Raw genomic sequence first — 19227 nt, 5'->3', positions numbered from 1 at the left:
CGCGCGACACGTCGTCTTACTGTGGTACACATTCATGCCAAGTTATTTGAAAATCCATCCATCGATGACAAAGATATGGACCGGACAGCCCATCAATGCACTATCCTTTAAGCTTAAGTGTGCCCTTTGACCTTTGAGCTACGACCTGGGTCTTGCGCGCGACAGTCGTCTTACTGTGGTACACATTCATGCCAAGTTATTTGAAAATCCATCCATCGATGACAAAGATATGGACCAGACACGCCCATCAATGCACTACCTTTAACGTCTAAGTGTGACCTTGACCTTTGAGCTACGGACCTGGGTCTTGCGCGCGACACGTCGTCTTACTGTGGTACACATTCACCAGTTATTTGAAAATCCATCCATCGATGACAAAGAATGGACGGACACGAAATTGCACAATGAAAACTTCACTTAATGTCCTAAGTGTGACACCTTGATCTATTGTAGCTTAGGTAACTGAGTCATGCAAGCCGACATCTACTGTGGTACATATTCACGCCATGTTATTTGAAAATCCATCCATCGATGACAAATGATGGACAGGACACGAAAATTGCGGACAGACTGACAGACTGTTCAAAAACTATATGCCTCCCTTCGGGGGCATAAAAAGGGCCATAACTGAGCTAAAGTCCTTGATCTAGGTATGTAGACTATGATGGTAAACAAGTGGTCATAGTTTCAAAGCCATATGACAAACAGATTAGACAAAATATGGACTGGTATGAAAAACTTAAATGATTTCAAAAAGGGCCAAAATAGTTGACAAAGTTATGTGCTCTTCCTTACAGATGGGAATCATGACAATAAACAAGTGTTAGAAGTTTCAAAGCCACATGTCAAATAGTTTTGACAAAACATTGACCTGTATGAAAATTGAACCAATTTCCAAAACCAAAAAGAGCCATATTCAGCCAAAATACTTGACAGAGTTATGTACTCTTGCCTAGAGATAGAAATCATGATGATAAACAATTGTTCAAACTTTCAAAGTCAAATAGTTTTGACAAAACATGGACTTGTACAAAAATTGTACCAATTTTCAAGTCCAAAAAGGGCCATAATTCACCCAAAATAGTTGACAGAGTTATGTACCCTTGCCTACAGATAGAGACTATTATACTGAACAAGAGATAAAAGTTTCAAAGCCATAAGTCAAACACTTTACACAAAACATGAACTGGTACAAAAAACTTAACCAAGATTTCTAAGTCAAAAAGGGCCATAATTCAGCCAAAATCCTTGATGGAGTTATGTACTCTTGCCTATAATTGGACATGGTGATGGTAAACAAGTGTTGAAAGTTTCAAAGCTTTATCTCAAAAGATTTTGTCAAAATGTGGACTGGTACAAAAAACTCAACCAAAGTGGGACGCCAACACCGACGCCGTTGTGAGTAGGATAGCTCTACTTATTCTTCGAGTAGTTGAGCTAAAAAGGATTGCTCCATACTTATCAGAATTATGGCCTGGACTTGCTCTAAAATGACCTTTGACACCTAACTGTGACCTTGACCTTTAAGATAGGAACCTGGGGTTTGCCCAAGACAATCTGTCTCATTGAGTTAAACATTCATGCCAAATATAAACAGGATTCCTCAATGCACGTCAAAGTTATGGGATGGACAAGATCTGACATAACCTTTGACCTCCAACTGTGACCTTGACCTTTGAGACAGGACCCTGGGAATTGCTCATGACCATCTCACTAAGGTTAACATTCATGCCAAATATAAACAAGATTGCTCCATGCATGTCAAAGTTATGGTCCGGACAAACAAATCTGTACGGCAGGACGCACAGATAAAGGGACGCACGCACGCACTGACGCACGCACATACACAGAACAGCCATTTGGACAACTATGTCTTCAATTCCGCAAGCAGGCTCACCAAAAGTGTTATAGTTCAGAATTTATAAGTACAAAAAGGGCCATAATTCTGACAAAATGTAGATTAGAGTTATGGTTCTTGGCCTACATGGTCACCTAATGATGACAAACAAGTGTACAAAGATACAAAGCTGTAGCTCTTATAGTTTTTGAGAAAAGGCGGACGGGACTTAAAAATTTTAACCGAGAAACTCAAATTTTCTTAGTACAAAAAGGGCCATAATTTTGACAAAATGCATATCAGAGTTATGGTTCTTGGTCTACAGAGTTAACCAATGATGATAAACAAGTGTGCAAAGTTTCCAAGCTGTAGCTCTTATAGTTTTTGAGAAAAAGTGGACCTAAACCAATGCCTACAATCAAGTGATGACAATACCTTGTAGATTTTTTTTCAAAAATCAGACAATCTAAAAATAAATGTGATACACATATAGCAACCAAGAACAAAAGAATAGTTATCAATAAATGATCATAATCATTTTTTTGTTGTAATATTTTATGAATTAGCAAGCTGCTAACACTTGCAGATAAAAGATTTCAATGCGAGAATCTAAATAAGATGTTAATGACTGTACTTCACAGAAATACTTGGAACAAACATCCCTTTAATTTTGTAAATATTAATCATCTGAAGAAAAAAAAATGCAAACATTTCCATACATTTAAACGGCCAAACCTGTATTAAGCAGCTAGCAAAGTGAGCAACACAGATTTATCTGGCTCCTTAAGACAACTTTTATTTTGTTGGGTTTAACGTTGCACCAACACAATTATAGGTCATATGGCGACTTTCCAGCTTTGATGGTGGAGGAAGACCCCAGGTGCCTCTCCATGCATTATTTCATCACGAGTGGGCACCTGGGTAGAACCACCGACCTTCCATAAGCCAGCTGGATGGCTTCCTCACATGAAGAATTCAACGCCCCGAGTGAGGCTCGAACCCACATCGATGAGGGGCAAGTGATTTGAAGTCAGCAACCGTAACCACTCGGCCACAGAGGCCCCCGCTTAAGATAAGGTCTATCTGGAAAGTTAACTGTTTTACTGCTTAATACAATTGGTGACTAAGGCAGGTTTTACAGTACTTTGTGCATCCTTTTTATTAACAAGTATTCATGGTCTTCTTCAATCGTATGAGCTAGTTTGCCTGTTGACATTAAGTAACACAAATGAACATAACACTGAGAAACAAGAGCTGTCTCCATAGGATGACATATGCCCCCGATGGCACTTTGAATGAGTAGTTATGGCTGATGTTAGAGTTTAGGACCTTTGACCTACGGAGCTGGGTCTTGCGCGCGACACGTCGTCTTACTGTGGTACATATTCATGCCAAGTTATTTGAAAATCCATCCATGGTTGACAAAGATATGGACCGGACACGCCCATCAATGCACTATCCTTTAAAGTCTAAGTGTGACCTTGACCTTTGAGCTACAGACCTGGGTCTTGCGCGCGACATGTCGTCTTACTGTGGTACACATTCACGCCAAGTTATTTGAAAATCTATCCATCGATGACAAAGATATGGACCGGACACACCCATCAATGCACTATCCTTTAATGTCTAAGTGTGACCTTGACCTTTGAGCTACGGACCTGGGTCTTGCGCACGACACATCGTCTTACTGTGGTACACATTCATGCCAAGTTATTTGAAAATCCATCCATCGATGACAAAGATATGGACCGGACACGCCCATCAATGCACTATCCTTTAATGTCCAAGTGTGACCTTGACCTTTGAGCTACGGACCTGGGTCTTGCGCGCGACACGTCATCTAACTGTGGTACACATTCATGCCAAGTTATTTGAAAATCCATCCATCGATGACAAAGATATGGACCGGACACGAAAATTGCGGACAGACTGACAGACCGACAGACTGACAGACGGTTCAAAAACTATATGCCTCCCTTCGGGGGCATAAAAAAGGCTCCTAACACAAACATATAAACCTTTAACATAGCATATAATACCAACCTTGAACTATCTTCAAAATTGAATTTATTCTAAAGAGTCAAACTACAGTAACTCCATTCACCAGAACTCAATGGGACCGACAAAATTTGTTCGAGTTAGATTTATCTGTAGTCTGAGTCATCGAACAATATACATTATACAGGGATTTTACCAGGACCTGACGATGAACTCGAGCAAAGAGCTGTGTTCGAATTATCCAAGTAAGAGTGAACTAAGTTTGACTGTAACCAATCTAGAGAGATCGCATAAAACCCCACTTTACTCGAATTTTGAATTAACAGAATGTTAATCACTTGTTCTACCCATGTTATTCCAAAATGTTGTACATGCTGGACCTTTCATTCACCAACAACAGAGTTGACAGAATGGGATAAACATGACAATAAAGATAACAAGAACAACAGTGTCATAACATATCTAGATCTAGCTCATGGTTCATACAGGACTTGGCAAAAAAAATTCAAGGACTTTTCAAGGACTTTTTATTGATTTTCAAGGACTATTTTAATCGCTTTAAATCTTAAATTACAAAACCATTTAGGCTCTTCATAAGGCATTATGATAGAAGAAAAGTTACAGAACAGTTTTATTTTCCATAAGCTACAATAGCATATCTTAACCTTTATGAGATCTTCAATGGGATTACCTTTTATGAGCTATATTTGCTTGTATACATACATAGTACATGTTTCTTATAAGTCTTTCAAGCTCTCAAGACTAGTTTTCAATTTGTCCTCAAGGGACTTCATTTCTTGTTTTCGCGTGTGATTTCAACACACTTTCTCCCATAGTTCCGACATCAATGAGTTTATCACATACACTTATGCTTGTCTGACTTAAACTCCTTTAACCACGATGAATAACCATCCTGTGTAAGCCATTTATTGGCGAAACTACATTTATTTTTTGGGCCACTCGTTGTTGTTGATAAGTCACGCTACAATGACCTTGCGCATAATATTTTAACGTTGTGAAATTCGCTATTCCGTATCTAACTTCCGTACCGAAACGGTGTTCAACTAGCGTTCCCTCCGTGGGTGTGCATGTATTTTTATTTTACACCGTTTTTTCGCTCGTTTTGACTTATTTATTATTTATTTTTTGTATTTTTCCCCTACAATACGATTGCACCCCCGTTTTTAGCAAAATTTAAGGACTTTTCTACCTTTTTTTTTCAAAATTCAAGTACTTTTTCAGGGGACTTTTTGGAAGAAAAAAATCAAGGACTTTGGATCAAATTCAAGGACTTTCAAGGACCTGTGCGAACCATGAAGCTTTACTAAAATGCATTTCGAAGCCCTTGTTTACTTTAGCCCCTTCATATATGAGTTAGTTAGTATATCAAGCTGATGGACCAATATCAATATATATCAGTCAACAAGTTCTGTGCAATTTATCATTCTTACCTACCTAGCAGTGAAAGTGAACAGTTGGCCAATCACATGCCAGGGAGATATTTCTGTCTTTCCTCATGAAAACACCTTTTCTAAAGTAGTACACATTTAAATGGCACCAACACAATTGTAGGTCATATGGCAGCTATTCAGTTTTCAATGGTTGATGAAGACTTCAGGTGCCCCTTTGACTTTTTTCATTATGGGCGGGCACCTGTGTAGAACCACAGGCCTTCTGTAAGCTGGCTTGATTATTTCCTCACATGAAGAATTCAACTCCTCAAGAGAGGCTTGAACCTACATGAGTGAGTGGCAAGTGATTCAGCAACCTCAACCACGGGGCCTTTACACAAGCAGGTATGAAAAACCCTTATATTTTTACATCATACTCTGGCATTCTTCTACTTTCTCTACCAGCTGGGAAATGATGAAAATGCTTAGGGATAAAATGTAATTGCAGAGTTTCATTACTGGCAATTCAGGGCCATTTGTAGAACTAATTGGCAAACCTATCAACTTATTTTTTTGTTTTTGAAAGAGACATGCAATGCACAGTTTGTGAATACATTTTGAAAGAACCCTACCTATCAATAAATCATTCATTTACTAAGCAGATAACAAGGTTACCAAGAGCTGTCACAGGAGACAGGGCACTAGACTATTTCCATGCTGGATAGTGAAATTGGGCACATCTGAGAAACCTGGAGCTTTCACTGGAGTGTTTAATGACTCCAGTGTATCATATGGCCAAAAATGTGTAAACAATTTTAAGTCTGAATCAAATCTATTTAGTAACAACTGAGATAAAGCAAAAGTGCATCACAACTTGAAAGGGGGCATAACTCATCACACATTGGTGCCAGTATCGTGGACCTTATGTCAAATGATATGGATGATGATATAGCAACATTAAATAACATCAGAGATATAGTGAAAAAGCATTAAAATAAAACTGAATTTCTAAGTAAGGAGGGGCATAATTCAGGAAATATTGGTGCAAGAGTTATGCTCCTTAAGTCATACGATGTGGGTGATGATGTGGAACAAATGTTCTTAATCTATATCAAATCTGTTTGGTTACATCAAAATTAAGCTGAAATTTTAAGTAAAAAGGGGGATAATTCATAAAATATTGGTGCCAGAGTTATGGACCTTGTTTCAAATGATGTTGGTGAGGATATGGAACAATTATTTTAAGTTGGAATCAAATCCGTTCTGGAATAACAGAGATATATCATGAAAATGTATCAAAAGTAACCTAAAATTCTTATTAAAAGGGGGCATAATTCATGAAAAATTGGTGCCAGAGTTATGGACCTTGTGTCATATGATGTGGAACAACTATTCTATTTTGAATCAAATCCATTCAGTAATAACTGAGGCAGAGTAAAAGTACACAAAAACTTTAACCTGAAATTCTACGTGAATGGGTGAATAATAAATGCAATATTGGTGCAAGAGTTATGAACCTCTGGCATATGACGTTGGTGGTGATGAGGAATTACTGTTTGAAGTTTGAAACAAATCCATCAAGTAGTTACAGAGATAAAGAGAAAGTGCATCAAACATTAACGGAGGGGTGGACGTGGATGGATGCCGGACAGAGAAGGATAGCTGTCCATAACACTTCCTATAGTCTAGCTAAAAAATCTGTTAAAAAAAAAGTACATCAATACTCTAGTACTCGGGCAGGAAAGTAGTAAGCATTAGTATGTGCAGCAAGACAGTAATGATAACATTTACTTGTTTTTGTGAATGACAGAATAATTGGCTATAAACGTGCAGTCTTCAATCAAATTACAAAAAAAAAATTGTCCTGAACTGGATCAGGTTTCTGTCTGCACTGGTAGTCAAAATAAGATTTCTCTTAGTGAACACATCCAATTCTATGTGGAGACAAATTTCACAACATATCACTAGAAACAACCTGTCTGTAATACCAGTTACTTTTCAAACAGCAACACTTCCACTAACAGACAACATACATACCCGTACAAACCTTCATAAGCAAGCAAACATGCAAAAATATGACAACAGCGGACCTTCAGACATCATACCCCCAATCGTTTACGAATAAACGTACCCCTCGTTTGGTAGTTCCACCAATACAAACCTTGCTATCTAAGTTAGCAATCTCATTCTGGCTTTGTGTAGACAACAGGAAAGAATTCATCTGTTGTTTCAACGTGTCATCCTGTTAATGAAAAAGTTAATTATATTATACGTGTGTCAGGCCATTTAACTAAAAAGTTAAATATAACAGCTTATATTAAAGATCGAAACCTATTATAGGACCAGTGTTAAAACACAAACTCACTGACAATTTTATTGCATGAACATTTTCTAATATTCTGAATTAAATACATGATGATCTCCCATGCTTGAAAAAAGTCCTCAGAATTTACTTTCTTAATGACATTTGTAGTGGAGCCATAGAAATAACACATTGTGAAAAATACAAGCTGAAATGAGCAGTCAAAAGGAATAAAATCTGCATGATTCCTGCAATTTGGACTGGAATGACAGTAATGGAGCCTATTTATTATTGTAATCATATATTTTTTTGGTTTGGTTTAATGTTACACCAATACAAGGGTCATATGACTTCTTTCCTGTTTTTCATGGTGGCCAAAGACACAGGTATCCCTCCAGATATTATTTACAGTACCAGCGTGCACCCAGATAGGACCACCTTCCTTGGTAAGCCACAAAGGCTTAGTCACATCAAAGGATTCTACACCCTAAGCCAGGTTTTGAGCCCAAAGAAATGAGGGGCAAGTGGTTCAAAATCCACTTAACCACTCAACCATCGAGAACCCTAAATCATATAAAACTTTCTTTGCAGCAACAATGCTGGAAATGCTGAACTTCATTTGCTGTATACAAACTGTTTTTCTAGAAAGCTTAATTCACTTTTAATTTGAGTACTACATTATCTAGTCAATATGTAACATCATTATCAATTTTCTTCTTTACCATTTATGCAGGGTGTATTAATGGCTGATATTTATCCAAATTCATTTGCTAGTTATCTCCCTTCTACAAAAGGTAAAATGATCTGCTTCATCTCTATACTTTTAGGGCCCTCTAATCCCTTTAGGAGAATATGCAAGGAGGGGGTTTTCATAGCATTTTCAAGGGAATAGGGAATGGTGACTCTGTCTTTTTAACTATTAGCAACAGCTTGAACAATTTTGGAAGAAACTCATCCAAGAAACTTTTCTGCTAAGTATCATTTTAACAGGCCTGCTAATTCAGGGGAAAAGGTTTTCAAAGTTTTCCATACAGACATACAGGGAACACCTAGGTCTGCTTTCAAGCAGTCAAGGCATAGTTTCATCAACTTCCACCGCTACAAAGAAGCAGATGCTAGAATGACTGAGGAAAATCTTTATAAACAGATGCCGGACAGTGAGTGAACACAATATGTCACCCTTGAGCACTCTGTGCTTCAGCTTAAAAGCAGAAAGTCAACACTATACCACTTCAACATCGATGTCATAACACGCGGTCTTCCTTGAGTCCGGGCCTTCCACTGTTATCACATGATTGATGACTATCGGGTCTGGTGGCATTAACAGATTGTGAAGCTTTCCAGGTATCTCCGCAAACTTCATACGCTTGCACTCAAATATCTATCAATTAAGACAAAAATATGTTTTCTGCAAAATTAATACCTTTATTTGAATACAACAACAATAAGAAAATAGGTATTAAATATTACATTTTGTAAAAACATCATTTAGTGAACTTATTGATATGTCAATTTTTGTTTTTGTGTTTTGTCGGGTTTAATGCTGCACTGACAAAATATAGGTGATGTGTTGAATTTCCAGCTTTTGATGGTGGAGGTAGACTTCAGGTACGCCTTCCGTCGTGACTGCAGGCACAGGCACCTGGGATAAACCACTAACCTTCCATAAGTCAGCTGACGGAATTTAACAGTCAAATTGAGGCTTTAAACGCATGACCGTGAAGGACAGGTGATTCCAATTCAGCAACATTAACCACTAAAACCATGGAGGAACACTTCAATTTTTGAGAAGTATCCCTGTAAGCCCTGAGTTAAGTGTACCAGGAGTAAAGAGTCAAAACAAGCTATTTAAATCATTAACAAAAGACATTTTTTAGACTGGTTATTACAAGTATTTAATATCAATTCTCTCCCTTTTTTTCTCAATAAAGGTTAATATAAGGTTGCTACATGCCTCTGGACATAATGACACACCCCTGCCACTTACTGAACACTTATTTACACTGCTCAGAAAGCAGAAAGACATTCTCTCTGGAACCAGAAAATTATTATTGTGCTAATAAAAGGTTACTTTAAATTCATTTACCCCTAACTGTGAACAAGCAGTTTTCACTCTTGTAAGCATTTTCCAAGAATAAAATGTAAAGCATGAAATTTTTTATTTATCTAATAAAAGACAAATTATACTTCTCACAAAATGTAAGTAAGAAGTAAGCAAAACTAACATGTGTTTACCTGCTCAAGGTATCTGTCACAGTTAATGTATTCCCTCTCATGTGGGTCTTGCAGTCTGTGCGTTTTGATGTACTGCCATAGGGCATTGATAATGACGGGTCGCGTCTGGGTGTGGACACCCAGGAGCCGGGCTAAACGTGGATCAAGCTTGAACTGTGCAGGCTACAATAAAAAGCAAGAGGGCCAAGATGGCCTGAAGTCACTCACCTGATCTTTAACTTTTGACTGTTTCCATCTAAATTTGATGAACATCCATTAAGTGGTTGATATGATGTCTTTTAAACTTTTTTCTAGCTTTTGGATGCGTTAAGTAAAACCTCTGAACACATTTTAGAAAGTTCTGTCCAATAGTGCTTCTCACTAACTTTGGTGAACATTTAGCATAAACTTTATGAGAAGAAATTGTTTAAAGGTCTATTCTATTTTTAGCTATGTCAGCCCTTAAGTTCAATAAAATGGAATCTTTCAAGCAAACTTCAGACAGGTATGTACAAGGATGCTGCTGATCTAGTTTGGGGACAACCAAACAAGAGATTCATGAGAAGACATTCCTAAAATTATTATTTTCAATACTTTAAGCACTAGTGGCCCATAAGTGCAATCAGGCAGAACATTTTAACCTTTAGCACGCTGCGGACGAATAATATTGGGCTTTGCCACCAGTATAGAGCCAGGCCAGGCTGCACATCCGTGCAGTCTGGACAGACTCTATACTGTTGGCAGCTCAAATTCACGTTTACCTTGAAATCCCTAAAAATATAATGGACTGTTCTAAAATTAAACTTGGACGAGTCCACTCGTAAAATTTAGCATGCTAAAGGTTAACAAACATAACAAAGGTCATTTGAAGGATGCTTATGATCAAGTTCAGACAACGTTCAAACCTCTCATGAGAAAGGGTCTTTTAAAAGATATTCTATTTTTAGCTCCAGTGACCCCCCTTATATTAGTGAAGCTGAACTTTTTGAATAAATGTAAGAACTGTCTATGCACAGAAGCTTCAGACTACTAAGTTTGGTGAAAAATTATCACATGATTCATAAAATCTTTTAAAACGTTTCTTGCAATTTTTACCTTTTGCTTACTACTATTTTAAAAATATTAAGAAAGGTCTATCTAAAGATGCCACAGACCAAGTTTAGTGATCATCCATCAAATGGTTCGAGAGAAGCAACTATTTAAAGTTTTTTTTCTGTATCTAGCTCTGCCAGTCTTTTAACGCAACCAAGCTGAACCATTTGAACGAACATGCCTTAGGTCCATGCCAGACAGAATCAATCTAATTCCTGCATTCAAAATTAATAAGCCAGAAAATTATTAATCAGAAAATGCCTACTATATATGCTAAAACTAGCTTTCATACTGAACTTCCTGAAATACAATCAGAAGATTCAGGGAAACTTTGTTATCTTCCAACAAAATTTATTTCTAATCATATCATTTGGAGAAGATGGTCCATGTACTATGTGATGACAAATCAAATGTTTACAGCAAGCATTTGATCATGAATGGAGGTGTAAGACTAGTATAGGTAAAAAGCCCGGTTATCAAGATGTCTTACCTACTTATTGGCAAATATGTGAAATCTGACCTTCCTTATTATAATATATAACCATGAAATTGCTGTTGTCAAACAAATTTGTGTCTTTAATTAAATATTTTCACACTTCATAATATCAGTATGTCACTGCATTCATGTAAAGTACACCAAAAAAAAAATGAGTCTGATAAATAAATTGCCTTTATCACTTGAATGTGGTCTTCCCAATTAATACGAAAGAAGAACAGGGTTCTTACTGAATTTTTGGGGAATCATGAAGAAAACACCATTAAGAAGCAGTAATGAAGTACCAGTTGTAAGAGAACAACTTTCTGCACTAGTCCCTGTCAATGAATCTTCACTATAATTAATCATGGCTTCCTATTTATGTTGAAACTAGTCAAGGTTACCATGAAGTAAATAAACCCTCCAGCACTAGTAAATATCTATGCTAGAAGAAATAACATAATTTCAATCAAGTAGAGCAAATAATGTACTTTAAACAAGTAAACAAAGTAGGACAGATTTATAAAGGATAACGAACTTTAAACAAGTAAGACACCTGAATTAGAACTACCTATAAACAAGACACTGTGAATCAGACAACTGAACCGATTGCTGAACATGAACAATGTGTCCTCTTATTTGAAGGTATATTGACTGAAGTCAACTTTTTGTCAAAATTCATTCATTCTCACTATAATGGTTGTAGTAAGACCTAATAACCTAGATAATATAAGGAAGACCCAATATGCTCAAATGGTAAAATAAACAGTATAAAATCTGTTTAACCAGACAAGAAACAATGCTGTGAAATTATTTTAAAATCTGGCCAGCAGTTTCCGCAGAAAAGATTTTCAATTTTTACAAATAGCAACACATGGAAAACATGCCCCACCCGCTAATGGCCATGTTCTTTAGCAAAACAGAATGATTGAAGAAATTAAATTTTAGAACAGGGTCATCCAAAGAACATTGCTGTGAAATTATTTTCAGATCAAGCCAGCATTTTTACAGGAGAATTTTCTCAAATTGAGAAAACTAGCCAATCCCCCAGGCAGCCATGTTTTTAACAAATCAACTTTGCTTAAAGGAATTTGGTAGAGAGACATCCAACGAACATTGCTGTCAAATTATTCTGAAATCGGGCTAGCAGTCTGAAAGGAGTGATTAAGGAGAGCAGTAGGCCCCATCCCACTGGTGGCAATTATGTTTTTTTTAATGAAACAGAATGATTTGAGGGAATTAAGAAGCTGGTCACATTGCTGACAAATTATTGTGATAACAAGCCAGCAGTTTCAGAGAAGATTTTGTAAAATTTTCCAAACAGTTTGGTTAAAATTGGCATAGTCGTTTCAGAGACAGTCTTTAAAGAAATTGTGGACCACCGAAAAACATCAGACATCAAAACTATAATAAACTCACAATGAACTCTTCTTGCTAAGGTAAGCTCAAAATCATAAATACACACACTGCTCATTTAAGTGTTAAAACAATTAAACAAAGCCCAACGAGTACTTTCAAGGACCTTTTGACCTTTTTCAGGACGTTTTAAGAATGCAATGAAAACGTTCAAGGTCAACGTAGTCTAAGGCTGACCTTAAACCTCCTTTATTCCAAAACATGTAAGTGTCATCTAACAATTTATGTCAAGCCTTATATGCACATATGAGTTGTATTTAGGATTAAAACAAAGTATGACACTGATTTAAGTCAATCTGTCAAATAATTTTCATACCACAGCTAAAGCTTTGTAACAAACCCAACCATTATACCTGGTAGTCCAGCATAAGTAAGACGGTGCAGCGTACATTCTGGTCTCCTGGTCTTTTCACTTGGAATCCATCTGTCTCTTGGGTGTTCTGAGTTCTATGCCACTGGAAAAATAAAGAATAATTACCTGCATATGCTAGAAAAAAACAAACTATTCTCACAGCAAAATAAACAGGCTTTTTTCTGTCTAACATGTTAGCCCTGCTTGACTTACAGATTTTCCTTTTGAAAACAATATTTGCTTTTCATTTATTTCAAAGACAGCAAAGAAACTAAGAAGATGTAATGTATCCAGCAAGTCAAGCTGTCTAAAAGGGAAGTAATCAATGATAAATTATTTTACAACTGAAAATTAATCTAAGTGTATAAAACAAAATTAATGTCAAACCCAAGTACACAATTTAGAAAAAAACTAAAAGATGCTTTTGTAGAAAAGCGCATGTCTCCCCCAATGCATAGTCGTAATATGCAAAAAGTCAATAGGGGACAGGAGTGAAAGTCAAAGAGACACTGATGGTTGGCTGCAATGGGGATCATCTACTTGGCATGTCAAATCATCCAACTAAGTTTTAGCATTCTGGGCCTATTGGTTCTCAAGCTATAAACTGGAAATTGTTTTCCATGTTCAGGCCCCTGTGACCTTGAACTTTCATAGAGTGAAAATCAAAATCAAGAGGGATCATCTACGCTGCATGTCCAATAATCCTTTGAAGTTTCAACATTTTGGGTCAAGTGGTTCTCAAGTTATTGATCGAAAAGTGATTTCCATTTTCAGGCCCCTGTGACCCTGACCTTAAATTAAGTGACCCCAAAAATGTTAAGGGTCATCTACTCTGTAAGTCCTATCATCCTATGAAGTGTGAAGGTTCAGAAACCGTTTTCCATGTCCTGGTCCCTGTGACCTTGACCTTTGATAAAGTGACCGATCATCTACTCTACATGTCCAATCATCCTATGAAGTTTCAACATCCTGGTCAAGTGGTTCTCAAGTTACTGATCGGAAACTGTTTTCCATGTTCTGGTCCCTGTGACCTTGACCTTTGGGGACCGTTCATCTACTCTACATGTCCAATCATCCTATGAAGTTTCAACTTTCTGGGTCAAGTGGTTCTCAATTTACTGATCGGAAACTGTTTTCCATGTTCTGATTCCTGTGACCTTGACCTTTGGGGACCGTTCATCTACTCTACATGTCCAATCATCCTATGAAGTTTCAACATCTTGGTCAAGTGGTTCTCAAGTTACTGATCGGAAACTGTTTTCCATGTTCTGGTCCCTGTGACCTTGACCTTTGGGGACTGTTCATCTACTCTACATGTCCAATTATCCTATGAAGTTTCAACATCCTGGTCAAGTGGTTCTCAAGTTACTGATCGGAAACTGTTTTCCATGTTCTGGTCCCTGTGACCTTGACCTTTGGGGACCGTTCATCTACTCTACATGTCCAATCATCCTATGAAGTTTCAACATTCTGGGTCAAGTGGTTCTCAAGTTACTGATCGGAAACTGTTTTCCATGTTCTGGTCCCTGTGACCTTGACCTTTGGGGACCGTTCATCTACTCTACATGTCCAATCATCCTATGAAGTTTCAACATCCTGGTCAAGTGGTTCTCAAGTTACTGATCGGAAACTGTTTTCCATGTTCTGGTCCATGTGACCTTGACCTTTGGGGACCATTCATCTACTCTACATGTCCAATCATCCTATGAAGTTTCAACATTCTGGGTCAAGTGGTTCTCAAATTATTGATCAGAAGCAGTTTTCCATGTTCAGGCCCCTGTGACATTTGATCAAGTAACCCCCACCCCCCCCAACCACACTCCAAAAAAAATGTGACAGACGGATAGGGCAAAAACAGTATGTTTCCCCCACTGGGGTGGGGGTTGGGGGGAGTGGGGGGAGGAACATAATTCAAACTGATGATAACTGAAAAATTTATACATTACTTCCTACCAGAATGTTTAGCTTCTTATTACTAAAATTATTTGTTTGGAAACATGCTCATTATTTATTTATCAATGTCTTTTGTTATTTTTTTGTTGTTGTTTAGAATCAAGCCAACACAATTTAGACTATATACACGTACATACAAGTACTTTTAGACTCCATGCATGGACAAACTTTATTCATAATATTTATTTGTAATACTACATCATAATTTTTTACTTGTAGGTTTACCTGAAGTATTTTTTACATTAATTTAAGCACATTTGAGCCGTGTCATGTGAAAACCAACATAGTGGCTTTGCGACCAACATGGATCCAGACCAGCCTGCGCATCCGCGCAGTCTGGTCAGGATCCATGCTGTTCGCTAACAGTTTCTCCAATTCCAATAGGCTTTAAAAGCGAACAGCATGGAGTCTGACCAGACTGCGCGGATGCGCAGGCTGGTCTGGATCCATGCTGGTCGCATACCCACTATCTTGGTTTTCCCATGGCACGGCTCATTTTCTAAATTTTTGCTGGTTGCACACTGATCATATAATACTGTTAAAGACCACCTAATTTTTGACTACCCCTCATACTGATAAAAGCCACAGTTTTATGACAGGGATCATATAAAGTACAAAAATGTCTCTTTTATATAGGTAACAGTTTTTGAACTTTCATACTGACACAGTAAACGAATTTCTTCTCAATGCTTCAAATCCTATCTTCAAAGACATTTTTGCAAACTGAACTTAGTCTGTATCACTATTCAAATGAGTGACTTCATAATGTAATGTCCCATGTGCACCTGGCCACAATTTCTGAAAGTCAAGGTCAGCCTGAATATCAGTCAATGTCTAACCTTGTGTATTTACAATTGAAAACCATCTGTATCACCAAATAAGGAATAACCTTTACATGTACCTTTCTGTAACTTAATTAGAAACTATTAACACTAGTGTAAACAAAAGGGTCATGATGGCCGTAAAGCGCTCACCTGAGTTTAGTGGCTTGCTTGAACAAATTTCTTTGCTAAAGCTTCAAAAACTAGAATGTGTCTGTAGGACACAGGGTGTGCCTCCCACTGGTACATTTGTCACAAATAAGGGGAAATAATTCAAATGTTTGCAGTCTTAATGGGGTATAGCCTCAAAAACAATGAAAATGATTCATTATTCTACACCATATACTTTTTGAGCTATGAGCACCACAAAGAAAAAATCCACTATTTTGCCTATTTCAAGGGCCATAACTCTGTAATAAACGCTAAAATTCTCAAGAAGAATGCAAAGTGTTCAAAGTCACATTATGATAAAGACTCAAGCAAGGTTTCATGAATTTACATTAAATACTTTTTGTGTGAGGCACATAATTAGGTGAAAATGTACATTTTTTTTACTACTTCAGGGCAGATGAAAAATAGGAGGTGCGCAAGTTCACATCGTGAATAAAGATGCATGCAAGGTTTCATCAATTTATATCAAATACTTTTTGAGCTAGGCGTGTCACAAGGCGAAAATGTGCATTTTTGACTATTTCAGGGGCCATAACTCTAGAAATAGGGCACGGACCCAGATTAAAAATAGGAGGTGCGCAAGTTCATATCATGATTAAGACTCATGCAAGGTTTCATGAATCTAAATCAAATACTTTTTGAACTAGGCGTGTCACAAGGTGAAAATGTGCATTTTTGACTATTACAGGGGCCATAACTCTAAAAATAGGGGGCCGAGCCAGACGAAAAATAGGAGGTGCGTAAGTTCATATCATGATAAAGACTCAAGCAAGCTTTCATCAATTTAAATCAAATACTTTTTGAGCTAGGCATGTAACAAGTTGAAAATATACATTTTTGATTATTTCAGGGGCCATAACTCTAGAAATAGGGGGCTGAGCCAGATGAAAAATAGGAGGTGCGCAAGTTCATATCATGATTAAGACTCATGCAAGGTTTCATGAATCTATATCAAATACTTTTTGAGCTAGGCGTGTCACATGGTGAAAATGTGTATTTTTGACTATTTCAGGGGCCATAACTCTAAAAATAGGGGGCGGAGCCAGACAAAAATAGGAGGTGCACAAGTTCATATCATGATAAAGACTCATGCAAGGTTTCATCAATTTATATCAAACATGTTTTGAGCTAGGCGTGTCACGAACTTCGGACGATGCACGGACAAGAGCAAATCTATATGCCCCCACCACTCATTGGTGAGTAAAGATTATTTAACACGGTGGGGAAACCACGTGACTAAATCGGATAACGTGCACGCAAAAGTGCTAAAAATAGGCCCGCTTCAGGTATGTTTTTTCACTATAACTTTTTTGATCCGCAATTGTTTTAAACGAGATAACGTGCATAAACCCCGCAATAAAAAGCTCTTTCATCGGATATATGTAACTTGATGAAACTCCCTCCCGTTTTTACGTAATCCTTGCCCAACCGATTCGAAAGATGCAAAATATTTTGGTAACGAACACGTCTGTTCACAAGTTACGCACCTAGCACAGATTCTGCAAGAGAATTTTCGCTGGAATGTAGGTTTAAAATAAAGCTTGCCATTGTCCAAAGTCCTGTACCAAATATTTAACATGACTATTCAGGAATATTAAAGATATCGTAAGACAAAGGGTGCGGTAACGTACACGTCATTTTTCCCCAGAGGGTAACGTACACGTCAAAAACTATTTATCATGCGTGTAGAACATCTTTGTCTTTAAATGACTGAACTGTAAACATTTTGATATTGTTAAAAAAAAAAGATGCAGATGCTGGGAACAGGCTGTTTTTCTTTCGGTAGGTTAGTATATACAGAAATGCTACAGTGAAATTGAATAGCATTTGGAATTTTATGGTCTAATCGTGTATGTTATTTTGACAAGTAGACATTGTTAGCAGTTGCCATTTTAAATGTCAACTTTTTTTTCTCCAACTATCAAAAGTTAATTAGGTTTCTGGGAATAAACCATGTCCGTCTGTCAGCAGGGTTTAATCAAATCCATATGTTCAAATCTTCTTGATGACCCGTTGAACTGTAAACATTTTTTATATTGCTAAAAAGATGCTGAAATTAGTATAAATTCTGAACGATAACTGGAACGATAGCATGCTTGATAACCATGAGTTTTCTTTATTAAAACGTTACAATACAGAAAATCTTTTTTGTTTAATATGACAGCATGCACCTTATTTGAATCATTGACAAACTGTTTGAGTTCTATCATGCATGGGACCATAACAATCAGCCAATAATATAAAAACGTTGTCGTTTACTAATAAACTTTGATAATGTGGCAGTTGACCTCAATACAATCGACACTGTTTATTTTCCGATACAGGTAAATCCAATTATTGCTTTCAGTAGATCTATGACGGATTATCTTTGAACACCCCTTGACTTATTGGACTCAACTGCCACATTATCAAAGTTTATTAGTAAATAATCGTGCGGGAGTAATGTTATTCTTTCTGTGGGTTAGTGACAGTTTGTTGTTGGTCAGCTAGTTATTCATTTAGACCTCCTTACTGAAACAACATATCAGTATTGACCTAAATTTTGCATATCTAAGGACATAGTCATTCCATGGTTGATTAAATTATAAATGCTGACATATTCTGATAATATAGATCTATAAATACGTCAGTTACATCCAAAGCTTTAAAGTAACAGCCTCGGTTATGTTTAGGCTGTTCATTCACAAAATCAAATACCTTATATAAGCATTAACGAGATTACAATTAACTATTTTACTAAACTAAGCTATATTGGATCGCAAAAAAAAGTTAGAAAATGTCGCAAAAAAGTTGATTTTTTTTTAACTAAGTACAGTTGACTTAGACAGATTTTGTGTCGCCTACTACAAAGTAGCTGCGACATATAGGGATCACTTTTCCGTCGTCCGTCTTTCTGTCCGTTGGCGACCGGCTGGCGTCCGTCACGCTTCTTGTCCGGAGCATAACTCAAGAAATAATAAAGGTGCTAATTTGTTACTTCATACAATGATCGAACACAGTGAGAGGATGTGCAGTATCAAAGAACCATAACTCTAGGTGGTCCCATTTTTCAATTATCTCCCCTTATCCTTATAAAAAAGACTTGTCCAGGGCCCAAGTCAAAAACTATTTGAAGAATTTGAAGATACTTTACACATTGACAGAGGAAGCGCAGTGTAATGGTCACATTTTTAAATTACCTCCCCTTATCGTTATATAGAAAGCT

The 19227-nt window shown here is 37.2% G+C and overlaps 1 protein-coding gene across 3 annotated transcripts in view; it reads right to left on the bottom strand.

Annotated features, from left to right (window-relative positions):
- Positions 1–19227, bottom strand: part of LOC123532112 (SWI/SNF-related matrix-associated actin-dependent regulator of chromatin subfamily D member 1-like) — a 117917-nt gene that overhangs the window by 5277 nt on the left and 93413 nt on the right. For 2 of the 3 annotated variants that reach the window (XM_053518708.1, XM_053518709.1), the window contains 4 exons: positions 13079–13180; positions 9764–9925; positions 8757–8909; positions 7358–7468 (listed from right to left, as the gene is read on the bottom strand). In XM_053518708.1, coding sequence (XP_053374683.1) covers positions 7358–7468; positions 8757–8909; positions 9764–9925; positions 13079–13180 — 528 coding nt within the window. The remainder of the gene's footprint in view (positions 1–7357; positions 7469–8756; positions 8910–9763; positions 9926–13078; positions 13181–19227) is intronic. The other variant, XM_053518710.1, reaches the window with a different exon arrangement.

This window comes from Mercenaria mercenaria, chromosome 11, assembly GCF_021730395.1.
Source record: "Mercenaria mercenaria strain notata chromosome 11, MADL_Memer_1, whole genome shotgun sequence".
In the NCBI taxonomy this organism is placed as follows: domain Eukaryota; kingdom Metazoa; phylum Mollusca; class Bivalvia; order Venerida; family Veneridae; genus Mercenaria; species Mercenaria mercenaria.
This window is presented reverse-complemented; position numbering and strand designations above follow the sequence as displayed.